This window comes from Ursus maritimus, unplaced genomic scaffold (assembly GCF_017311325.1).
Source record: "Ursus maritimus isolate PB19 unplaced genomic scaffold, ASM1731132v1 scaffold_16, whole genome shotgun sequence".
NCBI lineage: Eukaryota > Metazoa > Chordata > Mammalia > Carnivora > Ursidae > Ursus > Ursus maritimus.
Genome location: NW_024424008.1, coordinates 48,756,162 through 48,779,362, shown reverse-complemented (window position 1 = coordinate 48,779,362; position 23,201 = coordinate 48,756,162). Strand labels below are relative to the sequence as shown.

At 50.7% G+C, this 23,201-nt stretch overlaps 2 protein-coding genes across 3 annotated transcripts in view; both read left to right on the top strand.

Annotated features, from left to right (window-relative positions):
* C2CD2L (C2CD2 like) overlaps positions 1–8,670 on the top strand; it is an 11,128-nt gene extending 2,458 nt beyond the window's left edge. The window contains exons 2-10 of the mRNA XM_040630651.1: positions 2,696–2,870; positions 3,727–3,787; positions 4,549–4,606; positions 4,697–4,824; positions 4,918–5,092; positions 5,782–5,883; positions 6,008–6,144; positions 6,232–6,517; positions 7,574–8,670. Of these exons, the coding sequence (XP_040486585.1) occupies positions 2,696–2,870; positions 3,727–3,787; positions 4,549–4,606; positions 4,697–4,824; positions 4,918–5,092; positions 5,782–5,883; positions 6,008–6,144; positions 6,232–6,517; positions 7,574–7,785 (1,334 nt within the window). The 3' untranslated portion in view covers positions 7,786–8,670. The remainder of the gene's footprint in view (positions 1–2,695; positions 2,871–3,726; positions 3,788–4,548; positions 4,607–4,696; positions 4,825–4,917; positions 5,093–5,781; positions 5,884–6,007; positions 6,145–6,231; positions 6,518–7,573) is intronic.
* Positions 8,671–12,620: 3,950 nt separating this feature from the next.
* Positions 12,621–23,201, top strand: part of LOC103662498 (histone H4 transcription factor) — an 11,621-nt gene continuing 1,040 nt past the window's right edge. Inside the window, exons 1-9 of one of the 2 annotated variants that reach the window (XM_040631136.1) lie at positions 12,621–12,737; positions 18,047–18,231; positions 20,370–20,599; positions 20,854–20,965; positions 21,123–21,275; positions 21,782–21,859; positions 21,947–22,067; positions 22,154–22,292; positions 22,383–22,507. In XM_040631136.1, the coding sequence (XP_040487070.1) occupies positions 18,057–18,231; positions 20,370–20,599; positions 20,854–20,965; positions 21,123–21,275; positions 21,782–21,859; positions 21,947–22,067; positions 22,154–22,292; positions 22,383–22,507 (1,133 nt within the window). In that variant the 5' untranslated portion in view covers positions 12,621–12,737; positions 18,047–18,056. Of the gene's footprint in view, positions 13,198–18,046; positions 18,232–20,369; positions 20,600–20,853; positions 20,966–21,122; positions 21,276–21,781; positions 21,860–21,946; positions 22,068–22,153; positions 22,293–22,382; positions 22,508–23,201 lie in introns of both variants that reach the window. The other variant, XM_040631135.1, reaches the window with a different exon arrangement.

The following is a 23,201-nucleotide window of genomic DNA, read 5'->3' as shown; positions in this document are numbered from 1 at the left end:
CGACTCGGGCCGGCGCCCCCGAGGAGCCAGGCGTCCGGGGCCTCCTGGCATCGCTCTTCGCTTTCAAGTCTTTCCGAGAGAACTGGCAACGGGCTTGGGTGCGAGCGCTGAACGAGCAGGCCTGCAGGGACGGGGTGAGTTGGACAGGAGGATCTAAGTGGTCCCCTCTCTCAGCCTTTCCTTCCAGGGGCGGGACGGAGGGACTGCTTATGCCTGGAGGGCCAGATGGGGGTGGGGATCAACTGGAGAACCCTATGGCTTCTCTTCCCCTCCAGGATTAGAGAAAAGGGTGCAGGTGAGGCTGGAGGTTGTAGAAATCTAACTATGTCCCAAATCCTCTATTCTGTGGTGGAGGTACTCTCTGGCTCCAAACCCAAGCACAAGTTGCTGTTCTCATAGCAACGCTAATCCCTGGGCCTGAGGGCACTTCCGTGTAGCCTGGGTGCTGGTCGTGTTGGAGGAACGGGGATAGAAGGGAAACAGGTGCACCTGCAGAAGGAATTTGCCTGGTCCTCATGCCACCACACCCAGTTAATATTTCATGCCCCAAATCCTGGTTTGATCAGAGAGATAGATCCCCCAAGGAGCCTGAATTACTCCCCCCCCCACAAGCCCTTAGTAATTTCACTGATACAGACTAACACACCCTTCTTTTTGCTGACATGCAGCATTTTATTAGGAAAAGGTGTTAAGGTGGAGAGCAGATTGACGGTCCATGCCCTTCTCAGTAGATGAGCCTGGAGCTGCCCCTTGAGGGTCAGTCACAAACCAGCCCAGCCTACTTCCTCCCATTGCACCATGGGCATCTGGTCTCCCAGGAAGTAGGGCAGGAAGCGTGGTCATAAGACTGAGGTGGGGTGGAAGGTAGAGGCCTCCCTGTCATGGGGCCCTCTCCCATCCTGGCCCAGTAATCTCTCTTCGCCCTCACCGTCTATCAGCCCCCTGCCCAGAGGGTTCTCCTGCTCCAGCTCCAGCTCCAGCTCCCACTAGGGCTTTACTAGCTCCCCAGATGCCTGGAAGCAGAAGTGGCCACACAAGAAGTTGCTCATTCTCCTCTGTCCAGCTAGCCAGCAGAAAGCCAGACGGCATCTATTAGTCTACATCTTGAACTCCTCCCTCCACCCGTTCTTCCTGTACCTTGTCCTTGGGTCAGGAGCGACTCCTCAGGACAGCTGACTCAGCTGGACATTGGCCTCCCTTGCAGGGGGTGGGGAGATTGGGGTTCCAAGCATCCATCTCCCCATCTCCCTGGGCCTGGCTTTTAAATAAGCCAGCGACAGGAGCAGAGAAGTTGGTATTCCCTGCTTTGCCAGGCGCATGAGCCCTGTGAATTTGTTTCCTCCCATCCCAAGATGCAAGGAAGGGCTGCCAGCTCAATTTGTGGCCCCTCCTCAATTCTTCTTCCCATCCTGTTCTCTGGATGGGGGTTCAGTAGGCTGTTTCCACTGCTGTGTAAGAATTAGGAAGCTCTTTCAAGACCTAAGCTAAGCAGCTTTCTGGTGCCTAATACCACCCTGCTGTCTGCCTTGCGGAATTAGCTAGGCCCCTGGACCCTTGAGCCCTCTGAGCTTGCTTTTCCTTCCAGTCCCTCTGGTGAAGTTCCCCAAGGCCATGCTGAGCTAGTCTTCAACCCCAACAATATGGATGGGGTCATACCCTTGAGTCTCCACATCCTATTTATCTGGAAGAAGCCTTAGCCTCATTTTTTCAGCTCTTGTCTTGAATAAGTGGCCCTACTACTTTTACCTTAGCTCAGGCTCTCTCCCCAGTTATATGTATGTACCAACCAACACCTTTATTATTTTTTTCTATGCACACCTTTCTTTGGGGATAGGTTGGGGGATGAAGAGGAAGGTGAGGGGAGAAGAGGGAGGCTCCTGGTAATTCTAGGAGAAATCTAGGGTCTTCCACTCAAGGTGATCTGATCTTTGATGTGGTCTAGCTCCATGGTTCTCCCTAGGAACTGCAGGCCCCGGAGGGGTGTGGTTCTAGGGGAACACTTCCTGTCCTAAAGCCCTGAGCCAAGGAGAGGCCAGAGCCAGCCTGCAGCTGAGGCCTCCGCAGTGCCAGGGCCCAGCCAGCACAACTGGGCAGGCCAGGCACCTGCGGGGCCAGCCTGCCTAGAGACCGGATCCCTGTGTAAGTCCACATTACTCCCTCAGAGTCTCCATCCAAATCGTTTTGAGAGAGTTCCCCAAGTCCCACCCAGAGCCAGCATATAGTCATGTGACCGCGTGAGACCACACGGACCCACTCATGTAAGGCTTGACGGGCAGCCTCGCTTCTATAGGGCTTCTGAGGGCGGCGATCCCAAGAGTTCTTCTTTTTAGCCAGGCTCTTGACCTGGAGTTCTGGAATCCTCTTGGACCGAGGACTGGTTTCGAGGAGGTCTGAGAGTCACATTCAAGCTCATGCGCAAAATGTAGGTCCGGTGAAGGCGCAGGTTCTTCTGCGAGACAGGAGTCTTTTGGCTTTTGTTTATTTTTCTAGCGGGCTTGTGACTCACAGAAGTAGAAGTCCCGGAGTGAAAGGAAGCGTAGGGGAGGGATCTTTGTAGGATTCAAGCAAAGCATTAGGTTGAGCCCTCGTTCCCCCGCGCTCTGACCTCCTCTGCCTCAGTGCCTCACTGGTCTCCGGAGGTGCTGCGTTTGCTCGCCTCTGCTGAGAATGATGTTCTGGCTTCTGTGACCCGCAGTACCCGCTGTTCCCGTCTCCATGTGGAGACTCTACCACGTCACTCTGACACTTGCACCAACACAGGTGGAGCGGATAGTGGAAACCCGAGTGTGGGCAGGGAAGGTCCTGGTCGGCCTCAGCCTTGAGTTGGGTTCCTTCTCCGGAGAGACGGGGGTGGCGGGAGGACCGTCCGGGTAGTAGGGTCGTTGGAGGCAGGCAATCAACTCCAGCCCCTTTGTCCGTTCCCCAGTTGGAAGTCAGCCTGAGGAAACTCCCGTGATGAGGGGAGCTGCTCGGTCCTGGCCTTTAAGACGCCCGGACCTCAGCCTGACGGTGCTTCCTGGCAGCTGCAGGCCAGGGGGAGAGGGGGGCAGGGGCGGGGAGGAAGAGGCAGAGACAGGGAGGTGATGCAGAGCTGGTGAGCCCCACCTCATTGTTCTCCTCTCACGATGCAGAGTAGGTAGAAGGTGGAACTCTCCACCACAGGAAGAATTGATTGAAGCATAGCATTGTCAGCACCCAGTCCGGCCATGATGGTCAACCTCAGGGCCTGCTCTGCGCCTGGAGGCCTGGTAAGCTAGGCCCTCCTAAAGCGAAATAGTTTGTAACTGGACCATCCCAGTGTTCTATCTTGGATTCTGTTCTTTTTACCTCCTTCTGCCTTAGGTACCCAGTGAGAAGCCGCCATGGTGCCCCAGGCACAGCCAGCCATCTCCCGACCACCGGGAATCTCCTCACGGCAGCTCAGCATCTCACCTGGAAGTCGAGTTGGCAGCGTGAGAGACCAGAAGCAGCTGGGCTGCAAGGCTCTGGCGCAGGAGCTCCCTGCCCTTCTGCCAGTGTGGCTTTTTTTCCTCGGTGTGCTTCCGGATCTTTGATCGAGCAGCCATGCTATTCTCGGCCCTCCCAGGCACGGGGTCGCTGTTAGCGAGCCGACAACCCGGTGCAACAGAAGTGGGACGCAAGCTCATGATTTCGCTGTCCGTAGATGGAGTGGACTGAGACCTGGCCTGTGGTGAGTGATCCTCCACCCCAATTCCTGTCTCGCAGGCAGATTCTGAGGATCAAACCCGGTCTACAGTTCTCTGGCATGAATCAGCGCCCCCCTGCTGTCAGTAAAGCTCTTGTGTGAGCCTGATTGTATGCCAGGCTCCGGCCAGGTCCTGGGATGACAACACGTGACAAGATACACCCCTACCCGAGTTGATTGCAGGCTCCAGGCAGAAGGCAGGAGTGTCAAAGAAGATGGGATAAGGGCTCCAGTCAAGACTTCTGTAAAGTGCCTGGGGCATGCTTAGGGTGGGAATAAACTCCCAATACATCGGAAATAAAGGTCAGAGTAGGCTTCGTGGAGGAGTGGCATTAAACCACACCTGAGAGGAAGAATAGGATTTCAACAGTGATAAGAAAAACAATGTTTTTGGCAGAGGAAACAGCCTGAGCAAAGGAGGGTGGCTGACATAGAGAGAGAGAGCTTTTGGAGTGGCAAGACTAGGGAGGATCCATGCACCCAGCATCCCCGAGCAGAAGCCCTGTCCCATTCTCTTGGGGAAGCAGAGACATATTGTTTGTTTTCAGAATTTTTGTAAAGTCTTATTTATTTAAGTAATCTCTTAACACTCCAACGAGTGGGGCTCCAGCCCACTGACCTCGACATCGCAGTTGGTATGCCTTTCCTGAAGTGCCCGGAAGAGAGAGTATTATTGGAAAAGGCAGGAGCTGAATCTCTGATTTATCCCTTGTTCCATCCTTATTTTTATATAAGCATCTCTGCTATGCCTCTGGCCCTGTGATCAGCTTTGAGAGTGGGTTTGGTTAAGCAACCTTCCCCTTTCCCTGCCCCACCTCGTCTTGGCCACTTGGGGATCACAGGCCCCCAGAGCCGAGGAGCTGAGCCTCAAATTGGTGAGGAGTAGCAGCTGTGGAGACAGTGGGTGGGGGGCAGGAAGGAGCACCTCTGGGTGGGTGCTGAGTGGGGCCTGGTTATGGGCCCAGCTCACAATGCTGTCGCTTTCCCCAGCTGAACTCTTGGGCCAGATCACACTATCTGTGGGCCCCCCTTCCAGACCTCTCTCCCGAAGACAGGTATGCCCGCTCACCCCTGGGCCGGGGAAAGCCCTGGGACCGGCGGCCACCATGGCAGTAGAGGTGAGAAGCTGAGCCTTGGGGGAAGATGGGAGGACACCAGGGAAGGGCAGTCTTTGAGGCGCCGCCTCTTTGGTCTTCCCCCCCTTTCGGCAGCTTCAGTATGAGGAGGGCTCCCCCCGGAACCTGGGCACTCCCACTCCTTCCACTCCACGCCCCAGCATCACACCCACCAAGAAGATTGAGCTAGACCGGACCATCATGCCTGATGGCACCATTGTGACCACAGTCACCACCGTCCAGTCCCGGCCCCGTGTAGAAGGGAAATTAGGTAAAGAGAAGGGAGCCCAGTCCGAGCCAGGGGCCCCTGGCTGCAGACCCGTGTGGGACAGGGAAGGGCAAGGGAAGCCCTAATTCCAGCTCCTCCTGTTTTCCAGCCACAACTTCCTCATCATCTTTGTCTCTCAGACCTCCCCTTACATCCCTCCTTTTCCCCACTGTTTGTTTCCCGCTGCGATCCTGGGGATCCTGGGTCTGCCGAACTCTCGCCTTTCTACCTCCCCCTGTTCCCCGCTGTCTTTTCACAGGTCTCCTGCTGGCCCTTTCCCCAGCCCCAACTGCCTAGTTGTCCCTCCCTCTACTCTCAACCTTCTAGCACCCTTGGGATCCACCAACAAACCCACTGGCCTCTGTGATAGTTGTCTTACTCCCAGGGGCCCTCCATGACATTCCTCCCATCTTTGGGGGTCCCACGGGATTCCTCCTGCCCCCAGGGGACCCTTATGCCATCTCTTTGCACTCTCAGCATCTTCATGGCCTCTCCCCACACCCTACACCCCCATTGGTTCCTGTGGTGTCTTTTTGCCCCCCTGGCATCTTACTAATCACCCGTGTGATTAACTGTCCCTTAGTCACCCCTGCCCTTGGAGTCAGCCAAAGCCTGCATCTCAATAAAGACAGTAGGGGGTGGGGGCCACTTTAAGGCACCTCCCAGCTCACTGACCCTCCCCCACCCACCAGACTCCCCCTCCCGCTCCCCGTCCAAGGTGGAGGTGACCGAGAAGACGACAACTGTGCTGAGTGAGAGCAGCGGCCCCAGCAGCGCCTCCCACAGCAGCAGCCGTGAGTGGGGGATCGGGAAGTGTGGGTGTCAGTGGGCATGGGGGCCCCAGCGTCAAAAAACCATTTTGCGTGGGACCCAGGAGCCAGGGAGGAGTCAGGTTATCCATCCTCTGTACCCCCCCAGCAGGGGAGAGCCACCTTTCCAACGGCTTGGACCCTGTAGCAGAGACAGCGATCCGCCAGCTCACTGAGCCCAGCGGGCGTGCAGCCAAAAAGACACCCACCAAGCGTAGCACTCTTATCATCTCTGGCGTTTCCAAGGTAACATGGCTTTGAGGAGAGAAGCTGGGATAGGGAGAAAGCCCTGATGGGTCACTCCTGCCCATTAAAACGGGTCCCTCCTGCCAGGTGCCCATTGCTCAGGACGAGTTGGCACTATCTCTGGGCTATGCGGCATCCCTGGACGCCTCAATGCAGGATGACACAGAAACCAGTGGAGGTCCCTCCTCACCGCCCTCAGACCCACCAGCCATGTCCCCAGGACCCCTTGATGCCCTCTCTAGCCCCACCAGCGTCCAGGAAGCAGATGAGACAACACGTTCGGACATTTCTGAGAGGCCATCTGTGGATGACGTTGAGTCGGAAACAGGGTCTACTGGTGCACTGGAGACCCGCAGCCTCAAGGATCACAAAGGTAGGGAAACATTGGCAGCACCCCCTCCTCTTCTTTCATGCACAGTATCAGGACCTGGGTCCTACTGGACACTTAGGGGAATGGGATTCTCAACCCAGTTTGCCGTTTCCTTCCTCCGCTAAGGGATCCCCAGAGTTGCCAGCCTATTTCAGCCAAGCCAGAGTGGAGAAGGGGGACTTACTGCCTAGGGTACTCCCCTGGATCTGACAGGCGCCAGTGACAGGGAGGGATTCCAGAGTATTTCCCTTTACCTCCACTTTTCTTCCTTCCTGGGTCTAAGCATATATCTTCTTTCCTATTGTCTGTGGTTTTTTTTTTTTTTTCTTTATCCCCCTTCCATTCTGTACTCTCTTCCTTATAAGAAATTCTACCCCAGGTCAACTCTAGGAGTGTCCTTCTAGCAGCGACATGGCTGGCCCATGGATGGTCGTGGTGCTTTTCTAACTTTTAAGGATGAGGGGCTTGCCCCCACACATTTTTATCCCTCTGCCGACGAGTCTATCAACCACAAATGTATTTAACTGTGACTTAAGCCTGCATCACTTCTTGGGATAATGAGATTCCTAAGCCCAAAGCCTGCTATGTAAGCACTCTTCTCATTATGTTGGTCCTGAATTTACCTCCTTGAGGTTTTCCAGCTGCCCTGCTTCCTGCTCACATCCTGGAATTTGGTCGACGAGTCAGTGCTCACCCACCTTGTCCTTCCATGATTTTATGGACTTTTAGGAATACCCTCTGCTCAGACTTTGGCTTTCCGTAGTGGAGGCCCGGTTGTCAGTCTGGCCTCGCAGAGCAGCAGCCCCGTGACGTTGCTGCTCAGTGGCAGTAGTCAGGAGTGCCCACAGAATCCCAGGAGACCGCCATTTTTTCCTCAGGAAAGATAAAGGCATGTTTTGTCTCTACTTTCTTTCCTAAGGAAGCCTGGCTTTTAGGCAAAGGAACTGGTTCTGTTCTGTATCTTCGACCCCTCCATGCTTGGTCCTTTCTCTGCTCCCCACCTCACCCCACGCCTACCGTGCCCCTCTCTCTGCCTCAGCCTCCCCTCTTCCCCCACAGTGAGTTTCCTGCGCAGTGGCACCAAGCTTATCTTCCGCCGGAGGCCTCGACAGAAGGAAGCTGGTCTGAGCCAATCACACGATGACCTCTCCAACACGACGGCCACACCCAGTGTCCGAAAGAAGGCTGGCAGCTTTTCTCGCCGCCTTATCAAGCGCTTTTCCTTCAAATCCAAACCCAAGGCCAATGGCAATCCCAGCCCCCAGCTCTGAGGGCCCTTCTCACCTCCTGAGCTAGGAGAGGGCAGGAGTCCTCTCAGCCCGCCCCCCACATCCTCTTCCATTCTCCTTCCTGGATTCCCAACAGCCTGGGCCAGGGAAGCCCTCTGGGTTCCAGGAAGCCCTGTCCACCCTGGGCTGTGGGGCCAGTTGGAAGGGTACTTGCAGCGGGAAGCATGAGAGAGGCAGGCACCCGTTGCTGAGGACACAGAGGAGGGAGTGGGTGGCTGGGAGTAAGAGGAGGGCTCTGTCCTGGCACGTGTGGGCATTCCTCAGAACCGGTTGCCTGCTGTTGACATTGGCCCCTCAGAGGAGTCCCAGGGTGCTCAGCTCCTCAGCTGGTCCTTCCTCCCCTATTTATTCTCTTTTCTATTTATATGTGTGATCCAGGACCCTCAGTGAACAGATGAGAGAGGGCATCTCTCCCAGGTGACCCTTCTTTCCTGTCCCAGGAGGGTAGGCAATTAATTCCCTTTGGGACAGGACTCCCATGTCTCCCTCAGGTCCCTACTCCGACCAGCACCAGTGTCTGCCTCTGGGGACATTGGCAGCTCACAGAAAGCCGGGCCGGTGCCCTGGATGGGGGGCAGGTACTCCCCACCTCCCTGCCTCCCCTCCTGCTCCTCATCCCTCCCTCCCCTTTATTACTGTTTTTGTACTTGATGCCTTCTCCGTGAGCAGTGGCTCTGTTGGAAGGAGGGAGCCAGGAGCTGGGTGGAAGCCGTCCCCAGAGAAATGGCTTCAGGGGCTTTATTAAAGACTGTGATGATGATGGAGCAAGAGCGGGGCTACACCTCTGTGTGTTGGGAGATGATGATGTCCATTGCTGTGTGATGGCTTGGAATTTAATTTATTAAATTAAAGTCAAATTGGAGTTTATAAACTGGACAACGGGTTATCCTTTGAGAGGTGAGTGAGCAGCAAGGCTGTGGTGGGTCAGAGGGCCCAGATAGTGAGGTGGGGTCAACGACACACATACCGGGTCTGCTAAGAAGTGCCTGCAGGGAAGGAGGGACGTGTAGAGATCGGATGGGAGAATGTGTCTTTGAAGGGTGAAGTCGCAGCCAAAAATGTCAGAGAAAAAAAAAGTCAATCGGACTCATACAGGCATCTTCATTCCCCTTTCTTGAATAGGCTGCTCCTTCCAGGTTATAATGGAATCCTAAGCATGGACTCTGGATCTAGATGGCCTCGATTTGAGTCTAAGCTCCTCTAATGACCTGGGTGACCTCGGGCAAGTTATGTTACCACAGAGTGCCTCAGTTTTTTCATCTGTAAAATGGGAACTGTGATAGTAGCTTTGAGTTGGTTGTGGCTGAGAAGTGAATGTGTAAAGTGCTTACAGTTCTGCTGGCATATGGTCAGTGCTGCATAAGTGCTAACTGTTGCCTCAGAAGAGACAGATTGGGAGGGGGAAGTCTTATAAGGGTTTCAACATACTGAAGTCTTTCATTCCTAAATTTGGGTAGGTTTCAGGGAGTTACAGATACTAGCAAAATCTACACCCCTGGTTCCGGTTCTGTGGGACCTTACCCAGGATCTGAACCAGGTAAGCTGTTGCAGGATGTCAGACAGAGCCCTGGACCAGGGACAGAAAGCCTGAGTGTGCCACAGACACACCAAGTGACCTTGGAACAGACCACTTCTCCTTTCTGGACCTCCGCTTCCTCATTCCTAAAATGAAGAGTGGCCTAGATAATCATTCAGGTCACTTCCAGCCTTGCCATTCTGACTGACTTACATCACAGAGGGTTTAAGGCACATGCCTTTGGGTAGGCAGCATGGAACTGTCGATATTTTCTATGTCCTGTCCATACTAGTCACAGAATATAGGATTTTGATTTTTATTTATTTATTTATTTATTTATTTATTTATTTATTTATTTATTTAAGTTGAGAGAGAGAGAGAGTGAGCATCAGCAGGGTGAGGGGCAGAGGGATGAACAGGGAGCCAGACTCGGGGCTCGATCCCAGGACTTGCCCTGAGCTGAAGGCAGATGTTTAACCAACTGAGCCACCCAGGTGCCCCAGAATATGGGATATTTAGTAAGAGTGTCAGAGTATGGATGTTTGGTTAATTTGTATATAGTGATATGCTCAGCTCTAGGTCATGAAAACTCAGAGATTTGCCAAGCTGTTTCCCCTGATCTGAGAAGTGCAACTCTTTTTTTTTTTTTTAAGATTTTATTTATTTATTTGAGAGAGAGAAAGAGGGAGCACAAGAGGGGGGAGGGGCAGAGGGAGAAGCAGACTCCCTGCCAAGCAGGGACACAAATGCGGGACTCAATCCTGGGACTCCAGGATCATGAACTAAGCCAAAGGGAAGTGGCTCAACCAACTGAACCACCCAGGTGCCCAAAAGTGCAACTCTTAATGGCTCACAGAGGAGCAGCTTATTTACCAAGATGCCAGGTAGCCAAACACACTGATCTTGAAGGTTTACAAGAAACTTTTGTTGATGGGAGGGGAAGTGGTCAGATCTCCACTGGACCTGTGAATTGTGTGGATGGTAACTGGAAGTTGTACTCAGCTCCTAGTGCTGAGCTGGCCAGAGCTCAATGGAATCACATAGTTCATGGTAAAGAACTGGATCACAGTGGAAACAGGTTTTTTAAAAATGAATATACAAGACATACAAAACACCATTTGACCGACTTTATCCATTTTACACTTTGAGAGCCACAGCTTTTGATGAGTCTGAATTATGCTTTGTTTTTGTGGCAGCTTTTAAAGGACAAATCTCAGGATGTGTCTGAATTATCCAACCAAAACCATAGCTTGTTTTCAAGAGAAGCAGATTGAGATGGAAGTAAATAATGCTAGACAGCAAGATGTGGTCTTGGGGCACCTGGGTGGCTCAGTCGTTAAGCGTCTGCCTTTGGCTCAGGTCATGATCCCAGGGTCCTGGGATCGAGTCTCTCGGTGTGTCTCTCTCTGTCAAATAAATAAAATCTTAAAAAAAAAAAAAAAAAAAAAAAAGATGTGGTCTCAAATTTTGGGGACATGTGTGGATCCCAGAGCTGTCCTGAAATTTTTGCTCTGTAAAAATTGTTTTGAGTCTACGTAGCTCTGTGAATGAATTTTTTTTCTTCATGAAATTGCTAAATTAAAGCTAAGAACCAGGGCGTCTGGGTGGCGCAGTCGTTAAGCATCTGCCTTCGGCTCAGGGCGTGATCCCGGCGTTCTGGGATCGAGCCCCACATCAGGCTCCTCCGCTGGGAGCCTGCTTCTTCCTCTCCCACTCCCCCTGCTTGTGTTCCCTCTCTCGCTGGCCGTCTCTCTCTGTGTCAAATAAATAAACAAAATCTTTAAAAAAATAAATAAAGCTAAGAACCATCTTCAGTGGCGTAAATCTGAATTAAAAGGTTAGCATTTTGTGTATAACTGTGCTTTTGAAGGGATGAAGTTGATAAAATATATTTTTGTTACTTCTGAATTATATTTTTAAAAACCTGATTTTAAAATAGGGACACCGCTGCAATTCACGGTTGATAACAAACTTCATGCATAAATTTTTTTATGCACAAATTTCTGATTTTACTGACTTTGTCATTTTTAACAGCATTTTTTATTTATATCGAACATTTAAAGTGTTTTTTGATTATATGAATCATATAGGCTTATTTTTAGGTTAGAAAAATGTAACAATAAATCTCAACCCCAATGAACTTTACTAAGGTACATTATTTAACAAATATTTCTTGAACCCTTTATGTTTCAGCCACTAGGCTAAGTGATGGAGTCATAAAGTTGAAGAGCACACACAATCCCTGCCTTCCCTTACTGGAAGACTTCTTGGGAAAAGAAGCATTTTCACTGAGACCAGAAGAATGAGTAGAAGTCAATCAAATACATGTCAGAGGGGGAGAAGGGGGAAGATGGCACCAGGCAGAGCAACAGCAAGTACAAGGCAGGAAAGGTAAAAGGCGGCTAGGTATGGTGAAGAAACTGAAAGAAACTCTGGTCTGGAGAAAAGAAAGTGAGGGCAAGAAGGACTAAAGACACGGTTGAAGTATGCAGGACTCAGATGCCAAAGGGTCTAAGAAAGCCTCAGTAAGGTTTGGGGTTTTTGCCTCGAGGCCACAGAAGGCCTTGAAGTGTTGAAAGCAGGGTGGTGGTTTAATCAGATCTCCGTGGAGAATGGCTTGGAGGGAAGCAAGAGTGCACGCAATGGAACCAGATAGTGTAGACATCCGGCTGGACGTCGTTAACAGACTACCGAGGGGGCGGCAGAGGATGGGGGGTGAATTTGAGAGCTCCTGTGTTTAAGGAGGTAAAATTCACAGGACGTGGCGGAGGATCGTAGGTAACAGATGAGGGAGGAATCAAGGAGGACTACCGGGTTTCTGACTTGAAGGAGTGGATGGATAACATGGCTGTTCACTGAGCCTCGGAAGAGGAGAGGTGGTGGGGGAAACAGAAGATGGCACAGGAATACCGATATTTAAGAAAATCAGAGTAAGAGGGTGAAGGATAAGGTAGGACTCCAGTTTGGGTCGAGAGGGGTTGACTGCTCCGCACACGCAGCCTTCCGCGCAGCTGTCACCGCCTCCTGCTCCTCCTCCCTGCGCTCGCCGGCAGCTAACGCAGTAAGCCACTCGAGGAAGGAGAGACCCCACTCGGCGTACCGCTCGAGCCCCGCGCAGGCCCAGTGGGTGCCGAGCGCGGAGCCTGCGCAGTCGGAGGAATTCGGGGCCTTGGGATCGAAGCCCGCGCCTCTCCTGCAACCCCGCGGCGCCAGCAACTATACCTACCCCGCAGCCCGCCGGTCCTCAGTCCCGCCCCTTCCGTATTTTGGTCGCGCACGGGTTCCGTCAGTCGCAGCGGCCATTGGCTGTTAGAGGGATCTGAGAGCGGCGATTGGCTCTCGCTGGCCGTCGCTCAAGCGCCCTTCCGGAGACTGTCCGAGGTGGGAAGAGCTGGCGAGAGCCGGCAGCAGAGGGGCGGTAAGCTGGTTTCAGGGCTTCCCCTGGCTGCGTCGGGGTGCGCTCTGAGCAGGCTGCCGGGGTCAGGCTCTTCTTTAGTCGCCTTGGCGAGGCTTCCTCTGGCAGCTCGGCCACGTCGGTCTGCCTGGCGCCTGCAGTGCCCCCGGCCCCTAACCCCGACTCGAACCTCCTTGCTTTCTCGTCCGGGGCTTCGCTGCTGCTGAGACATGGTCACCGCCATGCCTTAGTGGGGGAAGGACTCCAGGACGCCAGCGGGGCTGCGAGGGAGAGGTTTTACCTGCCGGGACGATCTCCTTCTGTCCGAATTCTACCGGTGTCTGAGGGGCCCGGGTGCCGCCGCTTACGGCAAGCTTCCCCGCCTCGCCTGTGCACTGGGATTTCTTTCTGTCCTGACTTCCCTCATCGGCGCTTTGTTTTGGCGGTTGTCTTCACACGTCGGAGTCATCTTTTCGGCCAAATTGTGAGTCCTTAGGTGGTTCAGGACATAGGTCCTTCCTTTTCTTGAATATCGTTCAGGATTAATTCAGTGACTTGCGTTAAAATATATACTCTTAAGTATTTGCTGATTGCTTCTTACTGTGATTCCAGATGAAAAGAAGTGTTAGGGATTCCGCCGGTTGTCCTTTTGTTGACTTTTTTGTAGAATTGTGCTTAGATTGTCTCACCCTCAGAAGCAAGGATACAAATAGCTAACACTTGTTGAGTTCTGGCGGGGTGTTAGGCTGAGCATTTTAATATCCATTATCTAGTTTAGTCTATAAATCAATTCAGTGAGGCAGGCATAATGATTCCCCTGCTGCATGGGAAACTGAGTCTTAAGTAACTTGCAGGAGGTCGCACAGCTAGTAAATGTTGGAGCTTTCTAACCAGGTTTGTTGAATCCATCACCAGGTGTGATATTAGCGTTCCATTTACATTTAAAAAAAACAGGTTCAAAGAAGCTAGGTTATTTATCCAAAAAGTAAAGTAATAAGTTATAGGTTCACTTAAACATTAAAAGAGCTTGTACGAAGATGTGCTGGCCCTGAAGTTAGAACTGAATGGGCCACAGGCCAGGCTTTCTAGGAGCTCACAGTTTATTGGAGGAACCTGACAGAATAACTAACTTAATAAAACGTGTTTGGGGTATTGTGTATACAGATACGAGGTCAATGGGGAGGAAGGAATCAGACAAAGAGAGATAAGATGGCAGGTGTAGGAGGAAAGTGGAGCCGAATTCCGTGGCTTTGAATTCCGTCTCCATCACTTCCTAGCTTTGCAGCCTTGGGTACGTTACTTAACCTGTCAGGACCCGTTACCTCATTTGTGAAGTGGGATGATAATACCTCAGTTGTATTAATGAGTTTTTATACATATAGGACACTTAGAACAGTGCTTTGCCTACCGTAGATACTTAATAAATGTTATATTACTCTCGGCAGGGTAAAATAATTGAGACAGGAAACTTGAACTCAGGTTTTCTGACAGCTAGTCCAGTGCCCTCTCCAGTATACAAAGTGCCTCACTGTATTCCTTGCCTACAGAAAGAGGAGTGGTGACCGGATAGTCACTGACCCGCAGCTCCCCAGGGTAGAGACAAGCAGGGCACGGAAAGAAAGAATCCTGGCGGACAGTGAAAGAGGGGTTCAGGGAGCTTTGCCTGAGTTTCAGGTCATTCTAGATATCTAGATACCTAGATAGCCCACCTCCTGGGCCTTACCCAGTCCAACAACAGGTATATGTTTAGTGTATTTGTGCTCAGCACCATGCTGGACACAGTTTAGGGACACAGATGGGCGTGATATGGTTCCTGCTCAGAAGCAGCTAATATTGTCCAGTTGCACGAATGAGAATAGAACACATCAAATGACCATGGGCAGCATACAAATAGGGTTGAGATTTTCTGGTGTTAGCTATGCCAGACACAGAACCGAGAGACAAGAGTAATCCGAGGGGCAAGTAGTTTAGGAAGGCTTGTGTGATCACATCCTGACACTGAGTGTCTGAATAGTGCAGAGTTCTGTGCTAATGCTGGGAATGGGAAGGGAAGGGGCGATGGTCCCTGCTCAGAGAAGCTCCTAGTCTGGGGGAGACAGACGTTCCAGTCCATTGTAACAGCGCGGTAACGAAGCTGTAGACAGTGCTGAAGGGACAGCAGGTGGATTTTCCAGCTGTACCTGGATGAATTGGGAAAGGACTCACCAAGGAAGGGACGCTGGGCTGGAGGGTAGGTAGAAGTTTCTCAGGCAGAGAGTTTCAGGAGAATGTAATGTGTTTAGGGATAAAGATCATTGAATCAGAGAGGAAGAGGAATGAATGGACAGGAGAGGAAACCAGAGAAGCAGCATGGTGTGAACAAGGAAGAGCATGACCTTCAGGTTAGAGTCAGGGTGCTCTTGCATCAAATGAAATGAAGTTTGGGAGAGGGCTCACCACAGGTCTGACTCATGGGAGGCCTTCAGTCGTGGTAGTTTCCTTACCCAGTTCCTGGAGAAGTAAGTTGAGGCCAGTTGGAGAAGAGCCTTGTGTGCAGTTCTAAGTGGACTCGATCCTATAGGCAGAAGAGAGAGGAGGTTTGGGATGTTATATTCCTACGCCAACATCATAAAAATAGTTAGCGTTTTTTCCTAATGGGGTTCACTGTGAGTCTAGGGCAGCCCTGCAGCCCCATGTATACCCCAGAGTGTCAGAGGTGACTGGCTTCTTCTCAGAGGGGAGGCAGAAGCTGTGGGTGAAAAAAGGGTTTCTCTGATGACCAGTTAGGTACAGTAGGTTCTTGTACTTACAGACATGAAGGATTTCATGTATTTAGTATTTTCTCTGGTTTTTTTCCCTGTCAGTATGTAGTAAGTATTTTTCAGAGCTCCCACCTCTCTCAGGTAGACCAGTGCCCTGCTCCCTTCCAGGGCCCACTGCGGTAGAGGCAGCAGCAACTGGGGAGCATCATCCAGGACATTCAAGGGGCAGAGTCAAGGCCTCTTAGAGTTTTCTCTTGCCCCAGAACTTTTGCTTTCAGTGTTGTCCTCTGTCATTCTAATGTAACGAGGGAAACTATTCCTTGATTGTTCCACAAACCCTGCTCTTGGAACTTCCTGCATCAGAACTGGGGTGCTGAGGTAAAAGGGCAGATTTCTAGATCCTGAATCGGAACCTCTAGAGAAGGGGCTGGAGCACTCTGCATTTGTGTGTGTATTAAAGATGGAGAACACGCAGTTTCTTATTTAGCTTTCTTCAACAGATATTTATTACAGGCCTCAGCATGCCTAACGCTGTGAATACCTAAGGTACGGTATCAACTGGATAGATACGGTTTCTTATGTTCAAATGGAATCTACATTTGACCCTTGAATGACATGGGGGTTGGGGATGCCAACCCTCATGGAGTCAAAAATCCACGTGTAACTTTTTTTTTTCTTATTTTCTTTTTTTGGGGGGGGTTATTTTTTAAAAGGTTTTATTTATTTGACAGAGAGAGAGCGAGCACACAAGGAGGGAGAGCAGAAAGCAGAGGGAGAAGGAGAAGGAGGCTCCCCACTGAGCACATAGCCCAACGTGGGGCTTGATCCCAGGGGATCATGACCTGAGCTGAACTGAGCCACCCAGGTGCCCCTGTTTTGGGGTATTTTTTTAAAGGTTTTATTTTTAAGTAATCTCTACACCCAACATGGGGCTAGAACCTACAACCCTGAGGTCAAGATTGCATGCTCCACTGACTGAGCCAGCCAGGAGCCCCTAATTTGTAACTTTTGATTCCCCTCAGACTTAACTATTAATAGCCCTACTGTTGACCGGAAGCCTTACCAGCAACATAAACAGTTGATTAACATGTTTTGTATGTTAAATGTACTGTGTGCTATATTCGTACAATAAAGTAAGCTAGAGAAAAAAATGTTATTAAGGAAATCATGAGAGGAAATACGTTTATAGTACTGGACTGTATTTATCGATACTGTAAGTTCATGTGGCCTCTTCATAAGGTGAATTGTCAGTACCTACATCAATATTGTCTTACATGAAACAAAACACTGCAGATGTTACACGTATTACTAACACTAGACATCAAAAATGAAAAGATAATGTACAGTCTGTGTGTGTAAGCTTTGATAAATTTTAACTTAAAAAAATTTTTTAAAATAATCTACGCCCAACGTGGGACTCGAACTCATGACCCCGAGATCGAGTTACGTGCTCCACCGATTGAGTCAGCCAGGTGCCCCGATGAGTTTTAATTTTTATAATAGATATGTGTATATTTATGGTAGTAAATGATAAATAAAAGATAATAAATAGTAAATAATAAATAGTAAATGATAGACTAGTATTTAATCATGACATACCTTTTTCCAAATTCTTTAGGTATGTCTAGACTACACAGTTCATCTGTGAATTTTTTCAAATTGTTGCAAACCTCCAAAAAGTTTTCCAGTGTACTCGAAAAGTATTGAAAAACTGCATATAAGTGGATCCGCCCAGTTCGAATGGCTATTGTTCAGGGTCACCTCGATATTTTAGTCTAGAGGATGTTAGGGGAGTGGTGAGTAGCCACTGGATAGGTTAGGCAAAGGCGGATTGTATGATGGGTTAAAATTTGGGCAGGGACTTAGGATGGGATGCAGTAAGAGATAAAGCGCTTCTGGGCTCATCCCCAAGCTGCATGGGTTAGAAGGAATGCGGACTTTGGAGTCAGCCTGACCTGACCCTGCCACCCCACTAGTGTGTGGCCTTGAGCAAACCAGTTAACCTCTCTGCACCTGAAGTTCTTATCTGTAAATGAAGTTAAAAATAGTACTTCCTTCATTGGGTGGTGTTGGTAATTCAGTGACATCAGGTAATGTGCTTAGTGTGGTGCTTGACCTCCAGTAAGTGTGAAGTTAAAGGGTTTTGCTCCCCGCGTTTCGAAGCTGAGGATGTTGAGGATTAGAAGGGTGAAGTTACTTGGCCATGGTCACACAGCTCACAGGTGGTGGATGCAGGCGTCTGGATTTGAAGTCTGGTCCTTGTCCAAAGCTATCTCTTTGAACCTGCGCACACTGTTCTGCATCCCATCGGAATAATTAATTCCTTCTCGGCCCGTGGCTCTGAAGCTTCATGAGAAATCGGCTGTTCAAGTTCTTAGCTCAGTGCCTGGCACACACTCAATAATGTTAGTGTGTGTTTTCCCTTCGCGAGAACACCAGACAGCTTCCAGAGGTTTGAGGAACTGAACTGGAGTAGCAGTTTCTCATGGGTCACAGGAAAAACGCCTACTGGTTCTTGGCAGGCTTTGCAGCCGTTCACCCCCAGTGGCACTTGGTGGAATCCTTGCAGCTCTGGATTTCTTCCTCCTCTAGGGTGAAGGCCATGCCGCCCCCGGGGAAAGTTCCCCGAAAGGAGAACCTGGGGCTGCAGTGTGAGTGGGGGTCCTGCTCCTTTGTGTGCTCGGCCATGGAGGAGTTCTGCGAGCACGTCACTCAGCACCTGCAGCAGCACCTGCATGGCTCCGGGGAGGAAGAGGAGGAGGAGGAGGACCCACTTGGTAAGGGACCAGGACAGGAAGGGAAAAGAGCTCAAGGAAGGTGGAAAATCTGACTTGTCCGATTGTGCCGTTTTTGTTTATAAAAACATTGTAGACACTTTATAGAAAACGGATTCACCAGGGTATGTGGAACGAATCTGCCAGCCTGCCATCAAAAGGCAGTTACTGACAGTACTTTAGTGAACATTCTTTTGATGTCTTTCTGCATATATACATATGTTAGATAAAGATGATTTTATTTTTTAAAAAGGATCATATTGGACAAGCTGTCAACAGCCTGCTTTTCTGATTCTCTGGTAATGCTTCTCGATTTTTTCTTTACTGCAACTACCAGTTAGGAATACATTTTACATCCCAACCCCATACACAGAAGTTAAAAAAATACTTGAAACAATCCTTGCCTTTATTAAATGCTCTCTGAAGTGTTCTGTCTTGTTCTTTTCCATTAAAAAAAGGGGTGCCTGGCTGGCTCATGAGTGGAACACGCGACTCTTGATCTCAGGGTCGTGAGTTCAAGCCCCACGTTGGGCATGGAGCCTTCTTTAAAAAAAAAATAGGCTTGCAATCCCCTGAGTTGATTTCTCTAGTCACTAATAGGTCATGACACAGTTTAAAGAACTCTGTTCTATAGAAAGTATGGCGGCAGCTCTCTTTCCCCTACCTCAAATTCTGTTTTACGTCTAGTGACTATGAACTTTAAGTAATAGTTTCAAAAGTCAAGTAATATATGTACAAAAGAGAAATTAGGGTGTGTGTGTGTGTATATTATATATATATATATATACATATATATATATATATATATATATTTTTTTTTTTTTTTTTTTTAAGTAGGCTCCATGCTGGGCATGGAGATCTCACAACCATGAGATCAAGACCTGAGCCAAGGGGCGCCTGGGTGGCACTCCGGTTAAGCGTCTGCCTTCGGCTCAGGGCGTGATCCCGGCATTCTGGGATCGAGCCCCACATCGGGCTCCTCCTCTATGAGCCTGCTTCTTCCTCTCCCACTCCCCCTGCTTGTGTTCCCTCTCTCGCTGGCTGTCTCTATCTCTGTTAAATAAATAAATAAAATCTTTAAAAAAAAAAAAAAAAAGACCTGAGCCAAGATAAGAGTTGGGCGCTCCACCAGCTGAACCACCCAGGCGCCTCCTGTATTTTTTAAAGTACCTACTTTTTATTTTATTTATTTTATTTTTTAAAGATTTTATTTATTTATTTGACAGAGATAGACACAGCCAGCGAGAGAGGGAACACAAGCAGGGGGAGTGGGAGAGGAAGAAGCAGGCTCATAGCGGAGGAGCCTGATGTGGGGCTCGATCTCATAACGCCGGGGATCACGCCCTGACCCATAACGCCGGGGATCACGCCGTGAGCTGAAGGCAGACGCTTAACGACTGCACCACCCAGGCGCCCCCTAAAGTACCTACTTTTTAAGACAAGTAAACCCCTGTAAAGAATTGAAAATGTGCTTGGAGAGAGCTGCTTGAGAGCTAGGCAGTGGACTGTAGCAGTTGATGGTTTTCCCAGAAATGACAGGTCTTGGGCAGAATATGGGGGAAAAAAGAAGGACTGTGGTCTGAAGGAAGGTGTGGGAGGTGTCCCGGGCTGGAAGAGAGCTTCAGAAACCCGGAGCCACTAACGCCTGCGAGCCACACCTGCCATCTGCAAGTTTTTGGCACTGGGCCTTGCACACACCCTTCCCTCTGCCTCGACTACACTTCTCCTTCTGTTTACAGTTTACAGATGACTCGTCCTTCACGTCTCAACACAGGGACACTTCCGAGTCATCCCTGTCCACATCAAATGACCTCTGTTGGATTATGTTATAGTACCCAGACCCCGGCCCCCCTCACAGAACTCGTGACTCACTGCAGCTTTATATTTACACGTGTGATTACTGGATTAATGTTTTTTCTCCATGACTGAACGCTGTTGTGAGGGCTAGGACTGGCACTCTTTACTTGTTATATCCCAAGTGCCTCGTGCACAATTGGTGGTGGTTAAATGCTGGTATTTGCCAAATGATCTCCTGGTAATCGGGTCAGAGTCCAGCCTCCTCTCTCGCTGCTAAGTGCTATAGGTGGGAGAGCTGAGCTTTGCGAAGTATCAGACTCTTACCTCTAAACCCCTTTCTGCAGAGGAAGAATTCTCCTGCTTGTGGCAGGAGTGTGGCTTTTGTTCTATGGACAGTTCGGCTGACCTCATCCGCCATGTCTACTTCCACTGCTACCACACCAAGCTGAAGCAGTGGGGGCTGCAGGCCCTGCAGAGCCAGGCCGACCTCAGCCCCTGCATCCTGGACTTTCAGAGCCGCAACATCATCCCTGACATCCCTGACCACTTCCTGTGTCTCTGGGAGCACTGCGAGGTCAGCGGGCAGTGCTGTGAATAGGGGTGGAAGGAAGTTGGGGATCTTAGCTCATGATGCCTTGACCCTTTCAGGGATGCCCTGTGTATGCCAGGTTCCTGCTGGCATCTCATTTCTGGGTAGCTCCCTTGCTCAAACTTGCACGTCCCCGCCAACTTAATTTGGGAGACAGCCAAGGAGTCCCCCTTGGACACTTAGGGGTAAAAGTCCCTCTACCCATCCTCAGTCCTTACCTCAAGTTGCTCCTGGCACAGAGTTCCTTCGACAATCCTGAGTGGTTCTATCGGCACGTGGAAGCGCACAGCCTGTGCTGTGAATACCAGGCAGTCGGCAAGGACAACCATGTGGTGCTGTGTGGCTGGAAAGGTAGGGCTGCTCCTTAATTTCTGGCCTTTAAAGAACACCTGGGGTTGCTAAGGGCCTAGGGCAGCTAGGTATGGGCCCAGTCCCATGGGGTAAGTTTAGCCGCTGCCTGGAGACTTGGTGGTCTGTGGCTGGAGCCTGACTGGGCCTTCCTTCCCAGGCTGTACCTGCACCTTCAAGGACTGCCGGAAGCTTCGAGAGCACCTCCGCAGCCATACCCAGGAGAAGGTGGTGGCCTGCCCCACTTGTGGGGGCATGTTTGCCAACAACACCAAGTTTTTAGATCACATTCGTCGCCAGACCTCATTGGAGCGTAAGCAGTCCGAGAGGAAGGGGAGTGGGTGCAGGCTGTCCTGCTTGGGGTGGGGGTTAAGGGCGTGTTCCCAGGAGAGGGGGCCACTGAAGGCATCTGCAGCTTGGCTACATATGTCCTTAGGGCTCAGTCACCTGCTACACCCTTGGCTGCCCGAGAGTCTGTAGATTTTACTTTAGTGCTTTTACCGTGTGCCCTGTCTCTTTTCCCAGTGAATCCTCACAGCCCCATGAGGTGTGCTGCTTATCCCCCTTTTTGCAGACGAAGAAACTGAGTCTCAGGTTAAATCACTTACCTGAGGTTGCACAGCTAGTTAGGGGTCAAGCAGGGATTCTAATTCAGGTTCTCGACTCCTAAGTCCTGTGCTCCTTCAGTGGTACTGTGTCCATCCCAGTTCTTAAGCTCCCCCTTTCCTTGGGTGGGTCCCCTCTCCCGGGCTTGCTCTCCTCTCTGCGCTCCCCGCCATCCCCCACAGCCCACCGTGTCTTCTGCCTGCCCCACCCCAGAGCAACGCTTCCAGTGCTCTCACTGTTCCAAGAGATTTGCCACGGAGCGGCTCTTGCGGGACCATATGCGTAACCACGGTGAGTAGCCAGAGCCCCCAAGCTCCTGGCCCTCCCTCCAGGTTTCCGCCAGGCTTCAGATCACAGCCCCCTCTCTGCTCCTCTCAGTGAATCACTATAAGTGCCCTCTGTGTGATATGACCTGTCCACTGCCATCCTCCCTCCGAAACCACATGCGCTTTCGCCACAGCGAGGACCGGCCCTTCAAGTGTGACTGTTGTGACTACAGGTAAGGGGAACCGGGGGCTGGAAATCAGAGAACTCACAGTCCGGTGTCCGCTGTGCCCTCCAGCCCCTCCTGACCTCTCCCTGCAGCTGCAAGAATCTGATTGACCTGCGGAAGCACCTGGATACCCACAGCAAGGAGCCAGCCTACAGGTGTGATTTTGAGAACTGCAGCTTCAGTGCGCGGTCCCTCTGCTCTGTCAAGTCCCATTACCGAAAAGTGCATGAAGTGAGTGCGGCTGTCGGTGGGAGAGGGCTGGCAGAGGTGCGGGGGGCCCAGCATGAGGAGCTGGCCTCACTCTCCTCCCCTCCCCATCAGGGAGACTCAGAGCCGAGGTACAAGTGTCACGTGTGTGACAAATGCTTCACGAGGGGCAACAACCTCACTGTGCATCTTCGTGAGAAGCACCAGTTCAAGTGGCCCTCCGGGCACCCCCGTTTTCGGTATGTCTCTCAACCCTACCCTCTAGATACATAGACCTTCCCCCCCCCCGCCACAGTACCTTTTCAACAAGTTAAAAACCTTGAATTTGGGGTGCCTGGGTGGCTCAGTCGATGAAGCGTCTGCCTTCAGCTCCGGTCCTGGGATCCAGCCCCTCCTTGGGCTCCCTGCTCAGCGGGGAGTCTGCTTCTCACTCCTTTGCTCAGCTCCTCTCCCTTTGCCCCTCTTCCCACTTGTGTTTTCTCTCTCTCAAATAAATACATAAAATCTTAAAAAAAAAATTTTTTTTTAATTTGATGGTACTCCACCATCTCCATTGAGGCTCGAGGAGCCCTGAAAACAAAGTGGCAGGGCAAAATAACTTTTTTGATTTTTGAATGTGGTGCCAAAGGCCTGCAGCCAGAACCACAACTTGAGCCTAAGGTCCTAGTCCGTAGCTCCACGGTCATCTCATAAATCCTGTGACACCCCCACTGTCCGGCACAGATCATTTCTTTTTCCCACCCCCCTCCCTCTCTCTCTCCCCCAAGTTCCTACATACAGTTTTCTATTTTGAGTAATGCTCCTTCCCTCTTGTCTTCTACATATTCTCATAAAGACCTTTTTGGTGTCCAGCTCCTTTCACTTAAAATCCCAGGGCCTGTCCCATCCCTCATGTCTGTCCCTTACCTTGCCGCTCTCCGGGACGTTCTGCAC